Here is a 19596-nt window from a genome sequence, read left to right on the forward strand (position 1 = left end):
ATTATTCATCTGTTAACGGAGGACATAGGGGCCTCATTCGACAGAGTGTCGGGGCCTTCTATATCGGGAGGTGTCGTCTACAGCGTAATCTATAGCTTCCCTGACTAACTTGGGCATCGACAGTACTAAAAAAGTACTTGATAAAAATAGCTGCGTAAACCCAAGTCAACTTGCTAAGTTTTTATGTCAGTGTTGGTGGTTTGACCAATCAACTGACAACTGCGGTAGCAGAAACTTGGGAAGCTAACCTGAAATGCCATCGGAAAACGAATCCACATGTTTCTAGAAATGACATGCCCAATAGGCTGAAACAGCTGTCTACCGGCGGCTCTTAAAATGAAATCAAAATGGGAATTATCAAAAAGTACTTATCTATTTATTTTTTGATTTTCATCGAATTATTTTCCAGCAGCTTGAGTGCAGCTTGAGTGCATTGAGTCCTTCATTTTCAGTATTTTAATATCAATATTAGTCACAAAAAGGATTTGAAGCTTGATGACTCCTATTTAATTATATGCGAGCGCTTTCGACAGCTGGTCGTGCCGTCATCATCTAGGCTCTATTCAAACTGAACATGTCAACCTGTAGTTTATCCTTTTATGCGGTCCGAACGCCTCAGTGCAGGTACTCCATGTACTATAGGTAAATTTGCCTGTATTTGGGTTGCACCAGGTAATATTCTTTGTGTTGAATCTTCTCTAAATTTACTGTTTCTAGGAGTGTGTATTGTTTTGTTTATAATATTGAATGTTAGGTCTTGTTGTGTTTTGATTTGTATTTGTTCCTCGATAAATGATTTATGACTGTTGAATTTATGAATGTTTAAGTTTTCCCAGATCTCCATACGGTTTCTCTTATTGACTTGTTTTAAGAGTTTTATGTTCTCTGGTGGGGGGCAATTTATGTTTGTTTTGTATGGCGTGTGTTGTGAGGTTTGATATATATATTATTGAGTTTTTGTATGGCTTTTTGTGCTCGTCGTACCTTTGGATCAATTTTGTCTTGGTTTGGCCGATATAGAATTTGTTACAGTCCGAGCATTGTATACTGTATATCCCGTTTTGGTCTTTGTATATATATACTGCTGTAGTCTCTCTCATTTCTAAACAGATTATAGTTGATCATCAAATATAAAGGCGAAAATTGCACGTGTAACCAACATCTTGCAAATGGAACTCTCAATCTGCTCTGGAACCAAGACAAAAGATCTAATAATATTTTCAATGATACCAACAGTTTTGATTCTTCTGTTAAATAACCTTCATTCTACTACTTTCTGAGGAAATAAACATATAAGAAAATAAAATGAAAGACCAAGGCTTCTCCATGAATTAATGAATCACATTTCAAATCAGATTGTTTTGTATATGAGAAGTGAGGTTCATCATGTCCCCCACCTTTCAAATTCTCTTGCCCAGAACGGTATAAATATTTATAATTTTTAATGCATTGATCAGTCAGATAAGTGATAAGTCTGTGCTAAATTGTGGTTAAATAGAAGTTGTTGATATACATTTGTCCAAATAGTGTTCAAGTATTCCTTTTTACTTTATCATTCACTTAACTTATATGAAGATTTATCATTTCCAAAAATTCTACCGCGACGCCTTCTTTTTACTGAGTAGTTTCATGTCGTTTTCATTTCTAACGAATTAATTTCAAATTGTACTTTCTTGAAAAATTCAAAACGATTTTTTTCTGGTCCAACCTTGAAAAGCACGCTTAAAAATTCAAACTCGACATGGAAAAATTTTGTTCAAAATTCTAATAATTTCGTGCAATAATATCTTGTAAACATTTTTAAACAGTCACGGGGTTCATTGAAGTATTTTTGGAATCAAGTGTTTCTCTGGTTAATGAACTCAAAATTGCTTTGATTAAATCGTAAAGAAGTTTCGTGCTATTCATATATCTACATAATGAAGGACATTGTTGAAAATCTCAGAGTGGCATATACGTAAAGAAATTCTATTTCAAACCAAGAATATTTTTGGACTATCAGCAATCTCGATTTTAGATAGGACTTTGATAAAATCTAACGTTAGTCAAAAATATATGAGTAGGCAATTGTTGTTACTAGTGTTCTAATGTATCTGCAAATGGAAAGTTCCATTTTTCTGGTGCTCTTATTCGTTTCAGTCCATGGTGAGTTTTGTAGTTTTGTTGAAGTTGTATTTATTCATCTTTCTCGATAGTTATAAGTGAAACTAACCTAACAAAATGTTTGGGTTAAATATGAAGAAGTGAAATATTAAAATAATTTCTCCTTGATTTCACTTTGATTCAATAATTCTAAAAACAGGTGTGAGCATTTTTGTGAAGTGCTGATTTGTATGAATGTGGTTCAACAGTTGGTAATAACAACGCGTTTTTTTGAACAGAAATATAAACAAATTTGAAACATGTCATCAATAATCAGAATGCTTTATTTGAAAAATTTCCCATAGTATTCCTCCACTAGGAGGAAGGTTCTTTTTTTCTTTTTTTGGGTTCAAATTGTGAGAAGGTGAAGCACCTGTGCTTTGTAGACTTTATTTAGACTCTGGTTTTTTGTCAGCATCAGAAGATTTGTGGATCTTCACCAGCTTCAGAACCAATTTTGTATATTCAGATTTCAAAACAGAAACAATGGGACATTTTCTTTCTGAAAATACAGGGTGGATTAGGATGCCATTCATTCAGCGAACAAAATTGCTTTTCTATGGCTGTTATTTCTATCGGAATTCTTGCTCATATCTCCAAACTTGGTGAAACTTTCACTAATAGTCACTTACCAAAGATCCATTGGGAACTAATTAGCAATTTGTGCCCAATCAAAATACATTTGTGTGATTTTTAGGCTTATAACTTTTATTCCACCTGAGCTGTTACCAATTACTATACTTTACTCAAGGATATCAACTGTGCTCTCAACCACTAAACGTACCTTTTGATTATTTACAGGAACTAAGTTACAGTAGTAGCATGCGTTTCTTCACTAAGACACATATATTCAATAGTAAATACCTCTTCTTCTACTGAAGATATTCTCTGTTATCTTTATCTTACTTTTCCATAATTTATTCTTGCAAAATGAACCAATGCATACGATAAAAGTTGCCTCTACAATAGAACGTCCTACATTTATTGGTTGTTATTTATGTTAATTCATTCCCAAGCTGTTTCTAACATTAGACTCGTTTAGAAGTTTAATTTCCAATGCCCTGGTTTTGGTAAATTATTTCTTGCCTAAATAGTACTTCTGATATTTTCATGACTACTAGAAATGCCATAATGAAATAAAATTTTTGATACATTATCAGCAACGCGATGTTCATTTCTTCAGTTTGTCCACGAAGATACAAAAATAATAATTCAGCTGGTGTACCATGGATTTACTGTCAAGCGTTTTGGTAAATAGAAGTTGCTTCAACAAATTTTCATTTCTACAACGCAACGATTACCCGATGCACTCTCTGATCAGGGGGTTGGTTAGTTGGCTGTAAATCACCGTGCGAATATGCAAAATCCCGTGCTTTTCATTTGGCACTGTAAACAGAAGACAATTATTTATTATTATTGCTGCTGTCAAAAAGTGTATCGAAACAGTAACGACGGATTATGCCTGATTACCAAGAAAAATATTTTGTAAAGCGGTAGGAATTAGTGATTTATCATGGGAGAACTAAGTGTGCAAGATAAAATTGAACTTGTGCGCCTTGTCGGAGATAATGCTCTTTCGGCAAGAGAAGCTGCCAGAAAATTTTATAACAGATATCCTGATTAACTTCCAATGAGCAGTAGTACGATGAACCGTATAAATTCTGTTTTTAAATGAAATGGGTTGTGTATCGAAGCATATGCTCAAAAACACAAACGATTCACAACTTGAGAATAGAAGTAGTGTGTGAATATTGCAATATTTCCGTAATAATCCTTATTCAAGCTTACGAATGGCTAGTTTGAACATAAATATCCCTAGAGAAAATATCCATGAGATTCATTGTAAAAAATGAAATTGAATCATTTACGCTAGAAATTTTCCACACTCTGGAACCGGAAAATGGAAAAAGAAGGTTGGAATTCTGTTTGTGAGCTCAAGGAGAATATTTGAATGATATAAACTTCTTCAATTTACTAAAATTGAGTAGTCTCTTCCCAAAATTCAAGATACTGGACTGCGGATAATCCTAATTGGGTTATAAACGCAAAAAGGCAATATTTCCATAAAATAAATGTGTAGTGTTGTGTGGAACGTAATATGAATTTCAGACTTTTCGAGAAATGAGTTTTGGGACGCAATACATAACTTACCAGTGCAGGATCGCCTGAATTTGAAGTTTCAATTGGATAAGTCTTCTGTACATAATGCAGTTATTGTAAGAGAATGACTGAATAATAATTATGGAAGTCGATGGCTAAGCCGAAATAGTCCTTACATGGAGTCGCCGCCAAGATCACCGGACCTGACACCGCTAAATTTTTTCATTGGGGTACTGTGAAGCAAAAACGCTACTACAAGTCTAGACCGTAGTCAGTGGAAAAACTGCGAATCAGAATATCTGCAGCTTGTGCAGAAATTACAACAGAACAACTGAGAAAAGTTATATTGAATATTAAAAGAAGGTATGACAAGTGCAGGGTAATGAATGTCGGATTGGTTGAAACAACAAAAATTTTATGAACTTTCATTCCTGTGTCTGTCTACAATAATTTGTTGAATATTGTTTTTCAAGTGTTTAATTTTTCCAAAAATCAATTGATCGGAATGAATATGTTCATTCGTTTATTTAATTTGCCACATAGTTATCAACGATTACTTGATGTTTATTTTTTTCAGTCTATCAGATACTTAAATTGATTATTCATAATAAAAATTTCTTAGATTCGACCACAGAATTGTTAATATTGCATATTCTTTCATGAAATTTGATATACCACCAATGGTGATTTTGAATTTTTCCTAATAAAATCGCTAATGTACGAAAGCGTTGAAGGGCCACACAAAAATATTTTTTTCGATTTGTATAATTCTAACTTTCATCTCAGAATTCTGAGTTGCAAGTCGGAAATCTGACTTGAATCTCAGAATTCTGACTTGTATCTCAGAATTCTAACTTGTATTTCAGAATTCTGACTTGTATCTCAGAATTCTGGGAAAATGGGCATTTAAGAAAAACAAATGAACATCGTCGGAGTGCGCTCAGTGAAGAGATCAAAATAAATGTTCTTCTCTCTGCCGAAGAAAATCCTCATGTCGCCACTAGGCAGATAGCTCGGGAACACGAAATTAGCCAGTCTTCAGTGACAAGAGTTCTTGTAGCTGCAAAATGTTATCCATATAAAATAACAATCCTCCAGGAACTTACTGATCCAGATAGAAGACTTCAGTTTTGCGAAAAAATGATGGATCTACTAGACAGGAATGTTGAACATAAAGAAAACTTATGCTTTCTGACGAATCTACGTTTTTGTTGAATGGTGTGGTAAATCGTCAAAAGTGTCGTTATTGGGCAGACAGAAATCCACACTGGATGAGCGAAGGCCACACTCAACATCCAGAAAAAGTCAATGTTTGGGCAGGGATCGTTGGTGATCGAGTTATAGGACAGATTTTCTTCCAAGAAAATCTTACTGGAGCAAGATATTTAGAATTCTTGCAGAAGGACCTAGTTCCGAATTTGGCTATTTTGATCCCCTGTCCTATAGGAGCTGACGTGCCAAATAAAAACATCTGGTTTCAACAGGACGGCGCGCCTCCCCATTTTGCAAGACCTGTCCGTGAATACCTGAATGATGTATATCCAGGCAGATGGATTGGCAGAAGAGGACCGTATGATTCAACCGGATTCAACACCTTTGGACTTTTTCTTATAAGGTTACTTGAAGAGCAAAGTTTTTAAAACCAAACCGACAAATATTGAGGATTTAAAAGAAGGAATAAGACAGGAGTGTAGGCTAATTTCAGGCAAAGTAATCAAAAATGTTCAAAACGAGTTTCAGTTACGTTTAGGGTATTGTCAGTTAGTGAATGGACATTTTGAACACTTGTTAACGAAAGACTATTGATTTTGAATTCATTTTTTGAATTAGATAATGTTTGTTGAATATATTTCAAAGGAAAAGGAGTAAAAAAATTAAATTTGGCAGGCATGTGCAACTTGTTGAAGTCATTAAAAAAAGGGTTGTAATTTAAAAAAAAATATCGATGACGTTATATCTCATATTTGAGACACACTGTATAATTTTTGTTGCATTAAAATAAGGGCACTTTGAAATACTAATCGACGTGTCCGAGCATATTTCCGAAAGAAACAACACCTTTGATTTAGTGAATTTGTTCCATGTCAGAGACTCGCACTGTTTAAAGTATCATTTATATCTTTTTTGAATATCGAGATTGCGTCAAAAAATAAATCTGCTGTAATAAGATATTCACTGGCAATCCGACAATGTCGATAAATAGGACTATTATGACTTAGATTTGACTGAGATGTTGGAGAAACATAAAGAACGTTGTATTATTTTTTTCAAATTATGAGATAGCTTAGATAAAAATTTAATACAGTTAACTTTTCCATTGATCACCTTGTAAATGAAAATTAAACTGGCTATTCAGCATGTCCCCCTCGTAATGTTTTGAGGATTTTCCATTGTAGTTTTATTGGTTCATTTTCAAAAAATATCGCTTTCTAGGTCGGCATCACTAAGAAATCAATAATCGAAAATCACATTTGTTAATAAGATATTCAATGGTTTACAGTATAAATGAAAAATATTAATTTATACCTACACTTTCAAACTCAAATACAGAACTAAATGTTTTTTTGAGAGTGATGATTGGCATCCTACCCAGAACAACATACTGTAATAAATACTGATTCAAAATACTACAATAAACACTATGGTAGGACGTTTTATCTGTTGAATAACAGATCAACTCGGACAACGATACAGGCATAAAGCTAGTCGACTACAAAGTCAGAATTCTGAGATACAAGTCAGAATTCTGACTTGTATCTCAGGGAATAATAATGATACATTCAGTATTATGAGGCATTTTTTTGCATTTATCAAAATATGAAGATTATGAAATTTTTCTCATTGTTTGAATCGCTTCTTTCGATATAACTGGAGATACAATTGCGGTATCGCCAAAAACATATGCAGGCATTTCTTCTGCAAAGAATACTGCACTGACACCTACCGTATACAATCCCACGCCTTTCGTAGTATTAGCCAGGGGAGTATTTGTGTTCTGACGATCTCACTCCATTAAACTACTGTGTAGGTAAGTGAAGACTGGCACACACAAGTCACTTACAAGTCAGAATTCTGAGATACAAGTCAGAATTCTGAAATACAAGTCAGAATTCTGACTTGCATGTCAGAATTATACAAATCGAAAAAAATATTTTTGTGTGGCCCTTCAACGCTTTCGTAGTTTTTTGAGCTCTACAATTAAAATTAAGTTCTTCGAAATCGGAGAAAAGACGCAAATTTTAGGGAGGTGTCCCGCTTTCAAGTGGGTCGCACTGTATATTCAGTGTGACAATAAATACAGCCTGTATCTATAGGTTGTATCTATATGTGACAAGAAATGTTTCCGAACTGGAATAATATAACTCTAAAGTTACTTTTTAATAATTTCAATGAACATTAAAACTATAATTTTCGTTGCATTATAGGGGCCATGAAATAATTTCCTTTCTGTGTAGGTAAGAAGGGATTTGGACCTACCGATCAAGACTGGGGATTTGTTACGGTGAGGGAAAACGCCCATATATTTTGGTGGTTGCACTACACCAGAGCTGATGTAGCTGAAGTCACCGACAGACCCCTAATCATTTGGCTTGAAGGTGGACCAGGAGCTTCTTCGGCTGGTAATGGAAACTTCGCAGAAATAGGACCTTTAGACACAAATCTGCAGCCACGGAATTCTAGCTGGGATCATTACGTGAATGTTTTGTTTGTCGATAGTCCAGTTGGAACGGGTTTCAGCTATGTGGATGACAAATCAGCTCTCACCACGAACAACACTCAGATAGCAAGGGATTTTCTTGTATTTCTCAAAGCCTTCTTTCACGATAAATTTGAATTCAAGAGCGTGCCGCTTTACATATTTTCTGAATCTTATGGAGGAAAAATGGGCTCGGAGATAGCTTTACTCATTTCAGAGATGAGACCTTTTTTCTCTGTTACAACAATGAGAAGAATCTATATAATTACAGTTGACAATGAAAACACTTTTTCCACATCAGAAATACAGCAATGTCTCATATCCTGATGATGCTAATGGGCGACAAGATACAATGGCTGTAGTTTTGCTGAAGGAGAAATGTTTTCATCATATAGTTGACGATTTTTTTTCGAAGTAGTCTGGGTTTGAATCTTGAAAGAAATATGTAGTACGATTTAGACTTCAAATAAATTTTAATTGCTTTCAAATCATTTAAAACAAAACTACATTCAGTAAGTAGCAACACTTGGCGAATCATGCAACACATACAGTGAGAAACAGGCAGACCACCATCAAAATTCTTATAGGGTGCAAACTTGGCATATTGTGTGACCGTTTGCAGTCCTATTTTAGAAGAAAGGAAAAAATTCGTGGACACAACATTCCAGAAAGGGGGAGGAACCGCAGACATGTCTTTCTGGCTGCTGGCCTCATCAGCGCGTTGCATCCAAGTACAAAGATAGGTAACACATGGAAAATATGCAGGGTGCCACCAACAGGAGCCAACTGCACATTTGTGGTTTTAATTAGAAGACCTATCATTCCCAGGTTCATCCAACATCACCACGTAGGCAGCTCTAGCTACCTGCGTGACTTCCGGGTCCAGGCTATAAATACAGATATAGATGTTATCGAGTGTGCATGATATTGATGAAAAACGGAACAATACAAACAGGCTGTGTTCCCTGTTCCCGTCCCTGGAGTATTCTCCATAGAAATCCTCATATGCAATCCTATAAATGCCTTGAATGTCAAGGATGACTTTGTCTTTTGAGTTGTTTAGGACATTTCTGATAGCTCTCGTTAGTTTATATCTTGTGTTCTTCTTACTTTGTCTGTAACCCCTCTGACATAAGGCAGAATGGCTTTGATTTCTTTTGTGCTCATTTGTCCAGTATCTTCTTTCTTCTGTGTTGCTTTATGAATTGTGTGTTTTTGTATTCATTCTGCTGAAGAGATTTCTGTGTGTTGTGCAAAAGGACTAATGCTTCTTCTGTGAAAGTGATCAAGTTGATGTATATAAATAAATGACAGGGTCCAAAACTGAACCCTGGTAAACCTCACAACTGGCATATTCTTTGATAGGTACGACCCAAACTGAACCTTTGATAAATACATTTTGAGGTTGTGGAATAATATTTCACATCCACGCAAAATTGAATGATCTCGATGCACGCTCGCCGCAAATTTGCCTCATTTATGAAAATGTTGAAATGACAAGTGATTTTTTAATGGAAATATGCAAATTTACGCTTCCATAAGATAATCGCCGCAAAGACATCAATTCGGAGTTTGAGTAACGCTAATAAAGTCATTTTTCTGTCATTCACCTAGAAAGAATATGTTTTATATTCAAAAAATTATATTGATGATATTTTTTCAGGAAAAAAAGCGTGGATATATCGACTGCGATCTCAAAGGCATAGGTCTTGGAGATTCTTGGATTTCCCCTGTAGATTCGGTTATGACATATGCACCGTATTTGTTGAGCATGGTAAGTACGTGATAGCTTGATTCATACTTCAGAAAATTGACAAACTAGAACATTGAATGTTAATAATGAATAAAAATATCTTTCATATACGATGAAAAATTATTGAATTTCAACCTTTGAATATCAAAAGACTAACCTCGCAGGTCCTAATAAACCCCTTCGTTTCGGACTTCAGTCCACTCGACCTGATTAACAAATGTCTTTAATTCTGTGAAAAAATGTTTTCATCACTGTGAATATAAACTTTCTCTGGAATTGACTATGAGTCTAGCAAGGTTTTTTATTCATATTTGTATTCAACGTTTATGGAAATTTTCAACATCTTCCATTTCGAAAAGGGTACAATTTCAAGTTTCACGGAATGAAATTCAATATCATCTTCAATTTTTCAGGGCATCATCGATCAAACTGGGTACAAGAAGATTTCAAAAATCGCAAATCTAGTGAAGGTAGCGGTAGAATCTGGAAGATTCGACGATGCCTTTGGTTTGTGGAGAGGAGTAGAATATGAAATCAAGTCCAATACTTATGGAGTCGATATATATAACGTGCTCAATAAAAAGACGGGAATTGGCGTACAAAAAGGTATTGAAGAATTTGATAAAATTGAATATCACTCAATTAGTTAAAAAAAAAAATAAATTTGTCAATTGACTACATTGTTAGGCAACCAAAAAAAATTGTGAAAACCTGAAGTAGTTGTTTGAAAAATATCAAAACGAAGCAACCAGAACCTTGGTACTCTGGAAAAGAGCATCTGTTGCAATTTGGTTGAGGAAAAAAATACTCCAATAGACAAAACTTTACATATAGTCAGTGTGCATACTTAAAGACAACTACTCCCCTGGATAATACCACGAAGGGCTTTGGATTATATCCGATAGGTGTCAGTGCAGGATTCTTCACTGAAGTTATTCCTGCATATGCTTTTGGCGATACAACTGCCGCAATAGATTTTCAATTAATGGAACACACTTGCAGACCAAAATCAAAAATTATTTATTGCCTATTTCTCACATCTTTTCCACAAACGGGAATGGGTGTGGGGCAGGAAAAGGATTGTTAAAGAAAAGGGGAGGATCAGCAGGGTAAGACTTCAATATCGAGCCCCAGGACGTCCACAGGGTGAAGCGCCACCTCATAGACCCACGATAGTCCAATGAGAGACGCCCCCGCTGGTGTTAACGGGTGGCTTTTTGCCCAACAGAGCCTCATTTCAGCATTCAGTCTGACTTCTCGCTTTCGCATTCGAGCCGTTCATGGAAGGTATCTAACATTTCATAAATCAGCCCATGTCTACGGGCTGTCACTGTTCGGCAGACCGGTTTCGGGTTGTTTGGCCACTTGTCAGTGCAAGATAGTGTTTATCGTCAACATAAAGTCGATGATTTCCTTATACGAGGAATTGCGCGAATTTCGGATATGCGGTTGGTTACCTCGTTCACAGGCAGATGGGGCGATGACAAATCTGTTGTTTGTTGTTCGCTTCAGCCTTGTTCGAGGAATGATACTCTGAAAGAATTCGATTTTCAATTATCGGAGATCATGGACTTTAGGTTGATGATAGACACTACTTTGCATAGACGAGTGGCCAGACAGCCCGAAACCGATCTACAAGTGTGTTCCATCAATTTAAAATCTATTTCGGCAGTTGTATCGCCAACAGCATATGCAGGAATAACTTCAGTGAAGTTATTCATTCATTCATTCATTCATAGAGATCGAGGTCGATCACCCGCTTCTTCGGTGTCGATATTTTTTCAGTTGAAAAAGCGTTGAATTACTTTATGACTATCAGACCTTTGAGCGTCGTTGCGGTCATGTACAAGTTGAGTTAGACTAAACAAATGTAGATATTACATCCTACCGATGATCATATGATTGGGAAGGTGCTGAGAAGGAAACGCTGAGTTGAGATTTTTGTGGCTAGCAATGCTGACGCGAGGGCGTGAGAGTTTCTGGAGATACAGAAAAAGTCAGTCACCGGATCCCGTCGAGACGAGATCGGGGGGGTCTCATCCCTCAGCCTTCGAGGCTGAGGAAGGTGACCTAAATAGGGGAGTTATTTTGTTTATAAGTGCGTGGTGCGAAATTTAAGGAAAATCGGTAGTGAAATCATAAACCGGTAATGGGTACAGGGGAGTTTGAAATTAAAGTGTTGGTGTTGAAGACACACCGGGTCAACGGAACCTATGGTTGACCATGAACCACCCAAAGAGGCGTATGTGGGTGTTTGTTTTTTTTTACTAACCAGTTGATATTTAGAGAGAGAGAGAGAGTTCACATATTATTTTATCTGATTCCACTTTCTATTTGCAAAGAGGTTATATATATATATATATATATATATATATATATATATATATATATATATATATATATATATATATATATATATATATATATATATATATATTGTTAGAATCCTAGTGCGGGTTGTTTAGCTAGAGAATTCATATTACAATTACAAAAAAAGACGTACCTCTCTCCCTGAAGTAAAAGTAAAACTAAAAGTGTTTTGTACCGAGTTGGTACGTTTGTGGTTGTTTGAGAGTATAAATTAAATAGTAAATAGTACACTCAAGGAGCTTTTATTACAGCCCTTCGTGGTATCAGCCAGGGAAGTAGTTGTTTTCTGATAGGTGTCAGTTCATCAACCTACAGTGTAGGGAGTTGAGACTGCCCTGAACAAATTGTTCCTCTAGATGATTTTCTCCAACAGACACTCTCTCGCACGAATTCTTGACAGTTGGTAATTCACTACCTGAAAGGTAATTCCAAAACAAATTGTCCTTTGCTGCCAAGTTGTTTTCAAACTAGATCCTCGCTACCATGACTTCACATTGCGGAAGTAGCGTCCCTTACAACTATTTCTAAGAATTAAAGATAAAACGACTTCAAAGTAATACCACAGTTCTGCCAACAATATCTTCAAAATGTATATATGCTTTTCGCTGCAAAGTTTCAAAAAGTTCATAATAAATTACTACTACTACTATAAATTACTATTATAAATATAACCCTTCCTCATCACAGTAAATACAAACAGATCAAACTGATTAAAAACACTTACATTTGGATAGCACTTCAAACTAGTTCGTAGTTCGTAGGCTAAAACACAGATAGCGTTACTAGTATTCAATTCATTTGACTTTTAGTTAACCCTAACGTCCAGAAGAAATGTTGAAACCACATGTCAGGCATGTCACAGTAACGTTCCGGCCATTGTTGTCTTTGAAGAAGTAGGTACGGCTCGATGAGGCAACTGATCCATAATCCACACCAAACAGTGACTTTTTCGGGATGCATCGGTAGCTCTTGTAATGCTTGTGGCTAGTCTTTACTCCAGATGCGGCAATTTTGCTTGTTAACGTATCTTCCTCCAACTTTTTCAGCGCCCATTCAGCAAATGTTAGACGTTGTGGGACGTCGTGTGGCTTCAATTATTGCACCAGATGTATCTTATTACGTTTTACACCCAAATCCTTTCGCAAAATTTTCCACGTAGTGAAGTAACAGAGGCCCAATTGCTGCGAACGGCGGCGAATCGACATTTCACGGTCATCACGAACACTGGCGGATACTGCCGCAATATTTTCTTCGGTCCTCACTCTACGTATGCATGTTGGCGGTTTAATGTCCAATAATGCAAACTGGGTTGAAAATTTAGTCACAAGCTTCCGAATAGCTCCCTCAGTAGGCCGACGAAACTGCCCTTGAATTGGAAGAAGTGCACGATGCACTTTCTTCACCAAGAATCAATTTGATAATGAAATTCAACAATTTGCAAGCGTTGTTCATTCGTAAGTCGATTCATGGTTAAATTATAGACCAAATTGAACAAGTTTGACAATGACACAAGACACGAGTCACGCGTGATCTGTCAAAAACAGTGTTGCCAAAAAGATACCAGCAAAAAAATGACTTATTGTTGTCTTTCGAAGGCAACTATATTGAATCAAATATTTTTTGTCTATGCTAGCCTATGAACTTTTCAGCCCAACTGTATTTGTTTTCATAGTTCCTAGTTACCCAGGCCAAACCAATGTGGATCCTGAAGCAGAAACAAAAGTGAACCAAATAATGAATGGTGTCGTTAAAGAAGCTCTAAATATTCACAGGGATTTTGGAACCCAAAATGATGATGTTTGGAATGCTTTGACCTGGGATTTCATGACACCTGTTACTAGTATTGTAGAGCAGCTACTGAACACAACTGATTTATCCATAGCAGTATTCTCTGGACAACTTGATCTCATAATAGATACTCCTGGTTAGTATTCTCATCAATTCATCATTATATCACTACCTATTATTTACAATTTGTTGATCTATATACCGTTAAAGATACATAATGTGCATATTATAAGTCACAGATGAATATATGAAAGTCAAGCTACGATATTACAAATGACTTGTAATAAGCATATAGCCTCACACAAAAATGAGAACGTCAAATATGATAAAAAATAATATTATTGCTGGTAAAAATAGTTGTATACGTTACAGACAAACTGAAAAACAAGAATAATGGATAAGTTCTAGTAAGGTCTACTGAATTCCAAAATCCTCCAGAGGATGAAATGAATAAGAAATGACTCCTGAATTTAAAACGTGTGGCACATCATGTGATGGTTTTCGAATATTAGCAACTTCATCGAGGATTTGTATTTGTATGTTCCAGTTCAGAATTTGATAGTTTTAACCCTGTTGACATATATTTCATTTGAAGCTACTGCAATCAACTCTATTCTTCGTTCTCTAGTTTGAAATATCAAAAAATTTGTTATGCTCAAATTGGGATATAGTTGATTAAATGAAAACCAATCGTGAATTTTATCAAAAAGTCTGCATAGAGTGTTATTGAATATCCTGACAGATAATTAACTAGACCATGAATGTAGAGTGAAAATAACATAGGCGCTAATATGCCTCCTTGTGGAACTCCAATGGTTCTTTCAGTAACATCAGCCACAGTTTTCTATTTTACCTCATATACAGGATTCCGAACATGATATAGTTGATGAAATCATCTCGGCCACAAACAACAAGCAATACACAGTGCTGATTTTATTGGATTCCAGTAGAGCGATTGATACGACATATTATATAATTTTATATGTTGAAAAATATAGGTTTGTTCTGCAGATAGACGCTTCAACATTTTCAACCAATGATCACTTTTCACACCGAACGAAATTCGACTCGCTAGAATTTGAAAACACCATGGCAAATCCCGTCTTGCTTATTAGCTTGTATGAATCTAAGGGTGGGAAACGAATAGACTAATAAATTCGGTACTTCTTGTTCTCCACAACGGATTCAATATCTTCCGGAGCATAGGGCAACACCGGTTTCTCGTCAACACCGTAAAAGTACCGTGGCTGATAATAACGAACTCTAAAAGCCTTGCTATATCGATGGATTGAAGACTGAGGTTGCATATGCTGGACATGCTGGCAGAAAGTGCATCAGGGTCTCAGGCGACCCATGGCAGGCCCTGCACCTTGTATCAGGAACCTCTATACCCATCACGCGACTGCGGTACGCCACGATGACCCCATGCATTGGTATATCTTTGTGTTGCTGCAGGAATGTGATGATCTCCGCGAGTTTTATATAGGCCTTTTGCTGGACGGGTTCCAACTCGGTGACAGAGTTGTGATCACCTCGTTTAGTGTTGAAAGCTGTACCGAGTTCATTAGCTGCTCGAACAGCTGCCCTAAAGGGTAATGCTCCAACTCCTGCCCCTACGGACTATGCAGAGAAGACTTTACTGTCCACTTGTTGTTCATTTCGATTTGTCGATACTCTTCTCTGTTGGTTAGATGAGATTTAAACCAGTCAGCAACTATTTCTCAAATTTCATAATCCAGAGTTCATGCACATCAGCTCACAATGGAACCAACTGGACTTATGTTCTTTTCTAGGTTATCTAGAAAGTGGCCGTGCTTGTAAATCTTCCTTTCCTGAAGCTATGGAGTTCATTCGGTATTATTCTGAACTTATCGCTGAATGTGGTAAGGCGATGAAATAAGCTATGTTCAAACAACTTCGGTCGGAGAACGGTCTATAGTTGTCTGAGTTTGTTCTGTTATTCTTGTTGAATATAAGTGTGGCCTTTGCTGTTTTGAGACGCTCAGGAAAAACTATATCTTGAGCGGAGCATCACAGTAGATTGACTTTGCTAATCCTTATGAATAAAATATGGTATCTAGACCAGGGGTCTCCAAACTTTGAATCCTTCGGGCCATAATGATTTTTTCAGTTTGTTCCAAGGGCCAATTTCTGCCCTTAACTATATTTCTAAACTAGGATAGTCGCAAAGTGCGTGACCTAAGCAAACTTACGCTTTTTTTGCATTTCAATTATTATTGTGTATTGTGACACGACATATAGTGGCGAGTAGTGGTACTATGTACCACTACTACTATGTATTGGTACCGATAGGATGGAATTGGCATTGAATATGCCAATTCCATCCACCCGTCAATAAAATTCACCACGGAGAGGGAGGTAAATAATTCAATAAATTACCTTGACTTAACCATTACGAAAAATAACAATAAACATGAATTTGCAATTTGTCACAAACCATCGTACACAGACATTATTATACATAATTCCTCCACACACCCTTACCAACATAAAGTTGCTGCATTCAATAGTATGCTTCACAGATTATTGAATATTCCACTGTCTGATAGGGAGTTCCAGAAAGAGCTGAATTTGATCAAACAAATCGCGGTTAATAACGGTTACAAAGTAGACATTATAAACGCCATTATTACCAAAAAACTTCAAAAGCAAGCCATGGACTTGGTCTACCCATATTCAAGAAGCGATAACGTCAGTTATAGGACATTGGCATATTTGGGTGAACCTACCAGGAATATCGCCCGTTTTTTGAAGAAATAAGGCGTAAACGTGGCTTACAGAACGAATAATAATCTAAGTAAATTTATTAAAAACAATAAAGACAGAACTTCGTTGTTGGATAGATCAGGAGTATATAAGCTGACTTGTGGCTCTTGTCCAAAACTGTATATTGGCCAAACTGGAAGAACATTTTCCCAAAGAATTAAAGAGCATAGAAGCAGTTTTATAAATAGAAAGACCAATTCCACATTTGCAAACCACCTATCAGCAGAAGGACATGAGTTCAATCAGGAATACGATGTGTTACATTTAGAAGAGAAGAGTTTGAAACTCAATCTTCTAGAATGTTTAGAAATCAATAGAATCAGGAATTCGGGTAATTTACTGAATGATCAATTAGAATTAAATAACTCTCCGTTACTGAATATTTTTTCAAATGTGGAAAATGGAACATAAGCTCAGGTAATTAAATTCATTACAAACATAGGTAAAAAATCAGGTACTTAAAATTCAGGTACTTGAAATTCAGGTACCTAAAATTGTAGAATAAGGTATATATAGCATTTAATGTGTAGCATTAGTTATTAAGACACGCCCGAGGAAGCCATTGTATGGCGAAACACGTGTTGCGTTTTTGTAAAACTATCTAGTGAAAATCACACAATGAAATGTTTTTTAGAATACGTTATTTGTTAGTTATTAATATGCTTAAACTTAAATACTTAAGTTAAGTTTTCTTTGTCATCATTTCTGTCATTAAGTTTTACCTTGCAAGTAAATAAAACCGAGTAATTATCATTCTGTGATTTCTTCTTCAACTTATCAATGCAATAGTAACAACAATCAGGTAATCATTGGCTGTCGCGGGCCAGATTGATGACAGTAAATCATTGGCTGTCGCTGGCCGGATTGATGACACTGGCGGGCCGGATTTGGCCTGCGGGCCGTAGTTTGGAGACCCCTGATCTAGACCATTTGTTTTTGAGTTTCGCAAACATTGATGAAATTTCCATTTCTGAAAACAGATAACAGAAAGAGAGTACTTGAAAGAATTTTCATTGAGCAAGTTATCAAGTCGAAAGACTTGGCTTAGTGATTGTTATCTATTAGCAATATGTTTCGGCAAAATAGCACATTATAACTGATCAACAGTATTCATGGGTTTCTGGACGTATTTTCGAATTTTTTCTGTGGGAAATTTCACACAAATGGTTTTCGGATGTAATCCAGAATCCGTTTTGTTATCCAGGGTAGTTATTTTCATACATTTGCATGAGTATGCTGCGTAGGAAAGCTGGTAGATACATCTCTGTATGTCAATTTTTTATTAAGCGTTTCGAGTGAACATACTGATACCAATAACATTTTAATATTTGAATACAGGTACCCTCCAATGGGTTGAAAACTTGAAATGGAATGGCAAAAATATCTGGGATGCTGCACCAAGAACTGGTTTCATTGAAGATGGTTGTTATGAAGGATATCTTAAGAAAGCCAAGAAATTTGCATTCTACTGGGTGGAGAGAGCCGGTCATATGGTGAGACTTTTTTTCAGTAAATTATTTTGACTCAACCGAGGAACCTGATGCCATAAGACAGGAAGAGAGATCATTTTCCATTTGATTATGTTCAAATATGATGACAAATATTATGTATAAATAAAACAACTGAATTATACTTCAGATAAGTCGAATAACAAGGTCAAACAAAGGTGGTAGATTTGGTGAAGCTTCAATGATATTCATCCAGTAATGCTACTAATAGAAATAATAATATATCCAAACCATTATTGAGAACCCATGACTTCATTTGTAATTCTGATGAAAATTACTGGAGTTTTTCCCCGACACCAAACCGTTATTTTAGCACCTCGACACGTGTTTCGATCATCGAGTAATCATCTTCAAGAGGAAGATCAAACTGTTTGAATGCACTCAAGTGCTGAACCGTAGTAAGGTTTGTCTGATGAAGCAGATCTGATCTTTGAACAGTCTTTAGGAATCGTCAACCGTGTGTTACTGTAGCAAAAAATGTCATCAAGCGAAATGAATGTATTCTCATTTATCATTAATGTATCATTTTATAAATTGATCTAAAACTGCAAAATTATGTTTTTTTCAGGTTGCTGCTGATAATCCTGCCGCAATGTATCACATTCTAAGAGACTTAACCAACAACTTCAAGGTGTAGAAAATCATATTTTGAATAAATCATGAAATTATTAGGTTCATTTATTATTTGATAGCCTGCCTCGTACTATGATAAATTATTGACTTAAAACTAGTTATAACATTCTTATTGGTAATGAGCTGTTGCTAGCGTAATGTAGACTTCGGCTTTTGGGTTTTTCTAGATCTTCTAGGAGCATAAAGTTCCCATGTATCCGCATGAATTCAACTATAAAAATAGGTAACCAAAATAGGTTGTCAAATCCCGTGGGTTGGGCTACCTATCCTACCAACTTCTATCCCCAGGTGGCGGAAATGGGAACATCCTTGGGACTAGAGGCCCTGTCCGGGAAGCCAATATGGCCTCACGGACGGGGTCACCGGACTCCTGGTCAGTGACAGAAATAAGTAGGGTGAGGGGAACTTAGACTCCCCAAAAGCCTTTGCGAAACATGCCACCGTGGACCAGACTACCCAAGCTAAGGTGAAAGGAATCGTGCCGACAGCTGAAAGGCCGCAGGGTGATATGCGGTTACGGATGATTCCCTTGGGGAACCAGGCAAAACTTCATTGTAATCAGCCTTCCTCTGGTAATGCGGAGCTCTGCCATATGTAATCAAACTCTTACCTGCTACTCGTGGGAACACACATGAATGAAACAGGCACAACAAAAACCCATCCCGAGGCTGGACAGAAGTGGTCACCTCGATCTATGGCGGTGGCTAGGGATGAACAGAAATGTCCATCCCAATCTACTGCTCGGAATAAGGCTGGACATAGCAGATCACTTCGTGATATAATACAAAGGCCAAGGCATAAGCGCATTTGCGGCGCCG

The 19596-nt window shown here is 36.5% G+C and overlaps 1 protein-coding gene across 1 annotated transcript; it reads left to right on the forward strand.

Annotated features, from left to right (window-relative positions):
- Positions 1–1513: 1513 nt before the first annotated feature.
- LOC111506573 (retinoid-inducible serine carboxypeptidase) lies at positions 1514–18814 on the forward strand. The gene is made up of 6 exons (XM_074177379.1): positions 1514–1534; positions 9603–9713; positions 10106–10298; positions 13735–13986; positions 17976–18130; positions 18714–18814. The coding sequence occupies exons 2-6, from the start codon at positions 9684–9686 to the stop codon at positions 18780–18782; spliced, it is 699 nt and encodes a 232-aa protein (XP_074033480.1). The 5' UTR covers positions 1514–1534; positions 9603–9683; the 3' UTR covers positions 18783–18814.
- Positions 18815–19596: the final 782 nt, after the last annotated feature.

Source organism: Leptinotarsa decemlineata, unplaced genomic scaffold, assembly GCF_025532065.1.
Source record: "Leptinotarsa decemlineata unplaced genomic scaffold, Ldec_3_MD MMD2_tig00002974_RagTag_RagTag, whole genome shotgun sequence".
In the NCBI taxonomy this organism is placed as follows: Eukaryota; Metazoa; Arthropoda; class Insecta; order Coleoptera; family Chrysomelidae; genus Leptinotarsa; species Leptinotarsa decemlineata.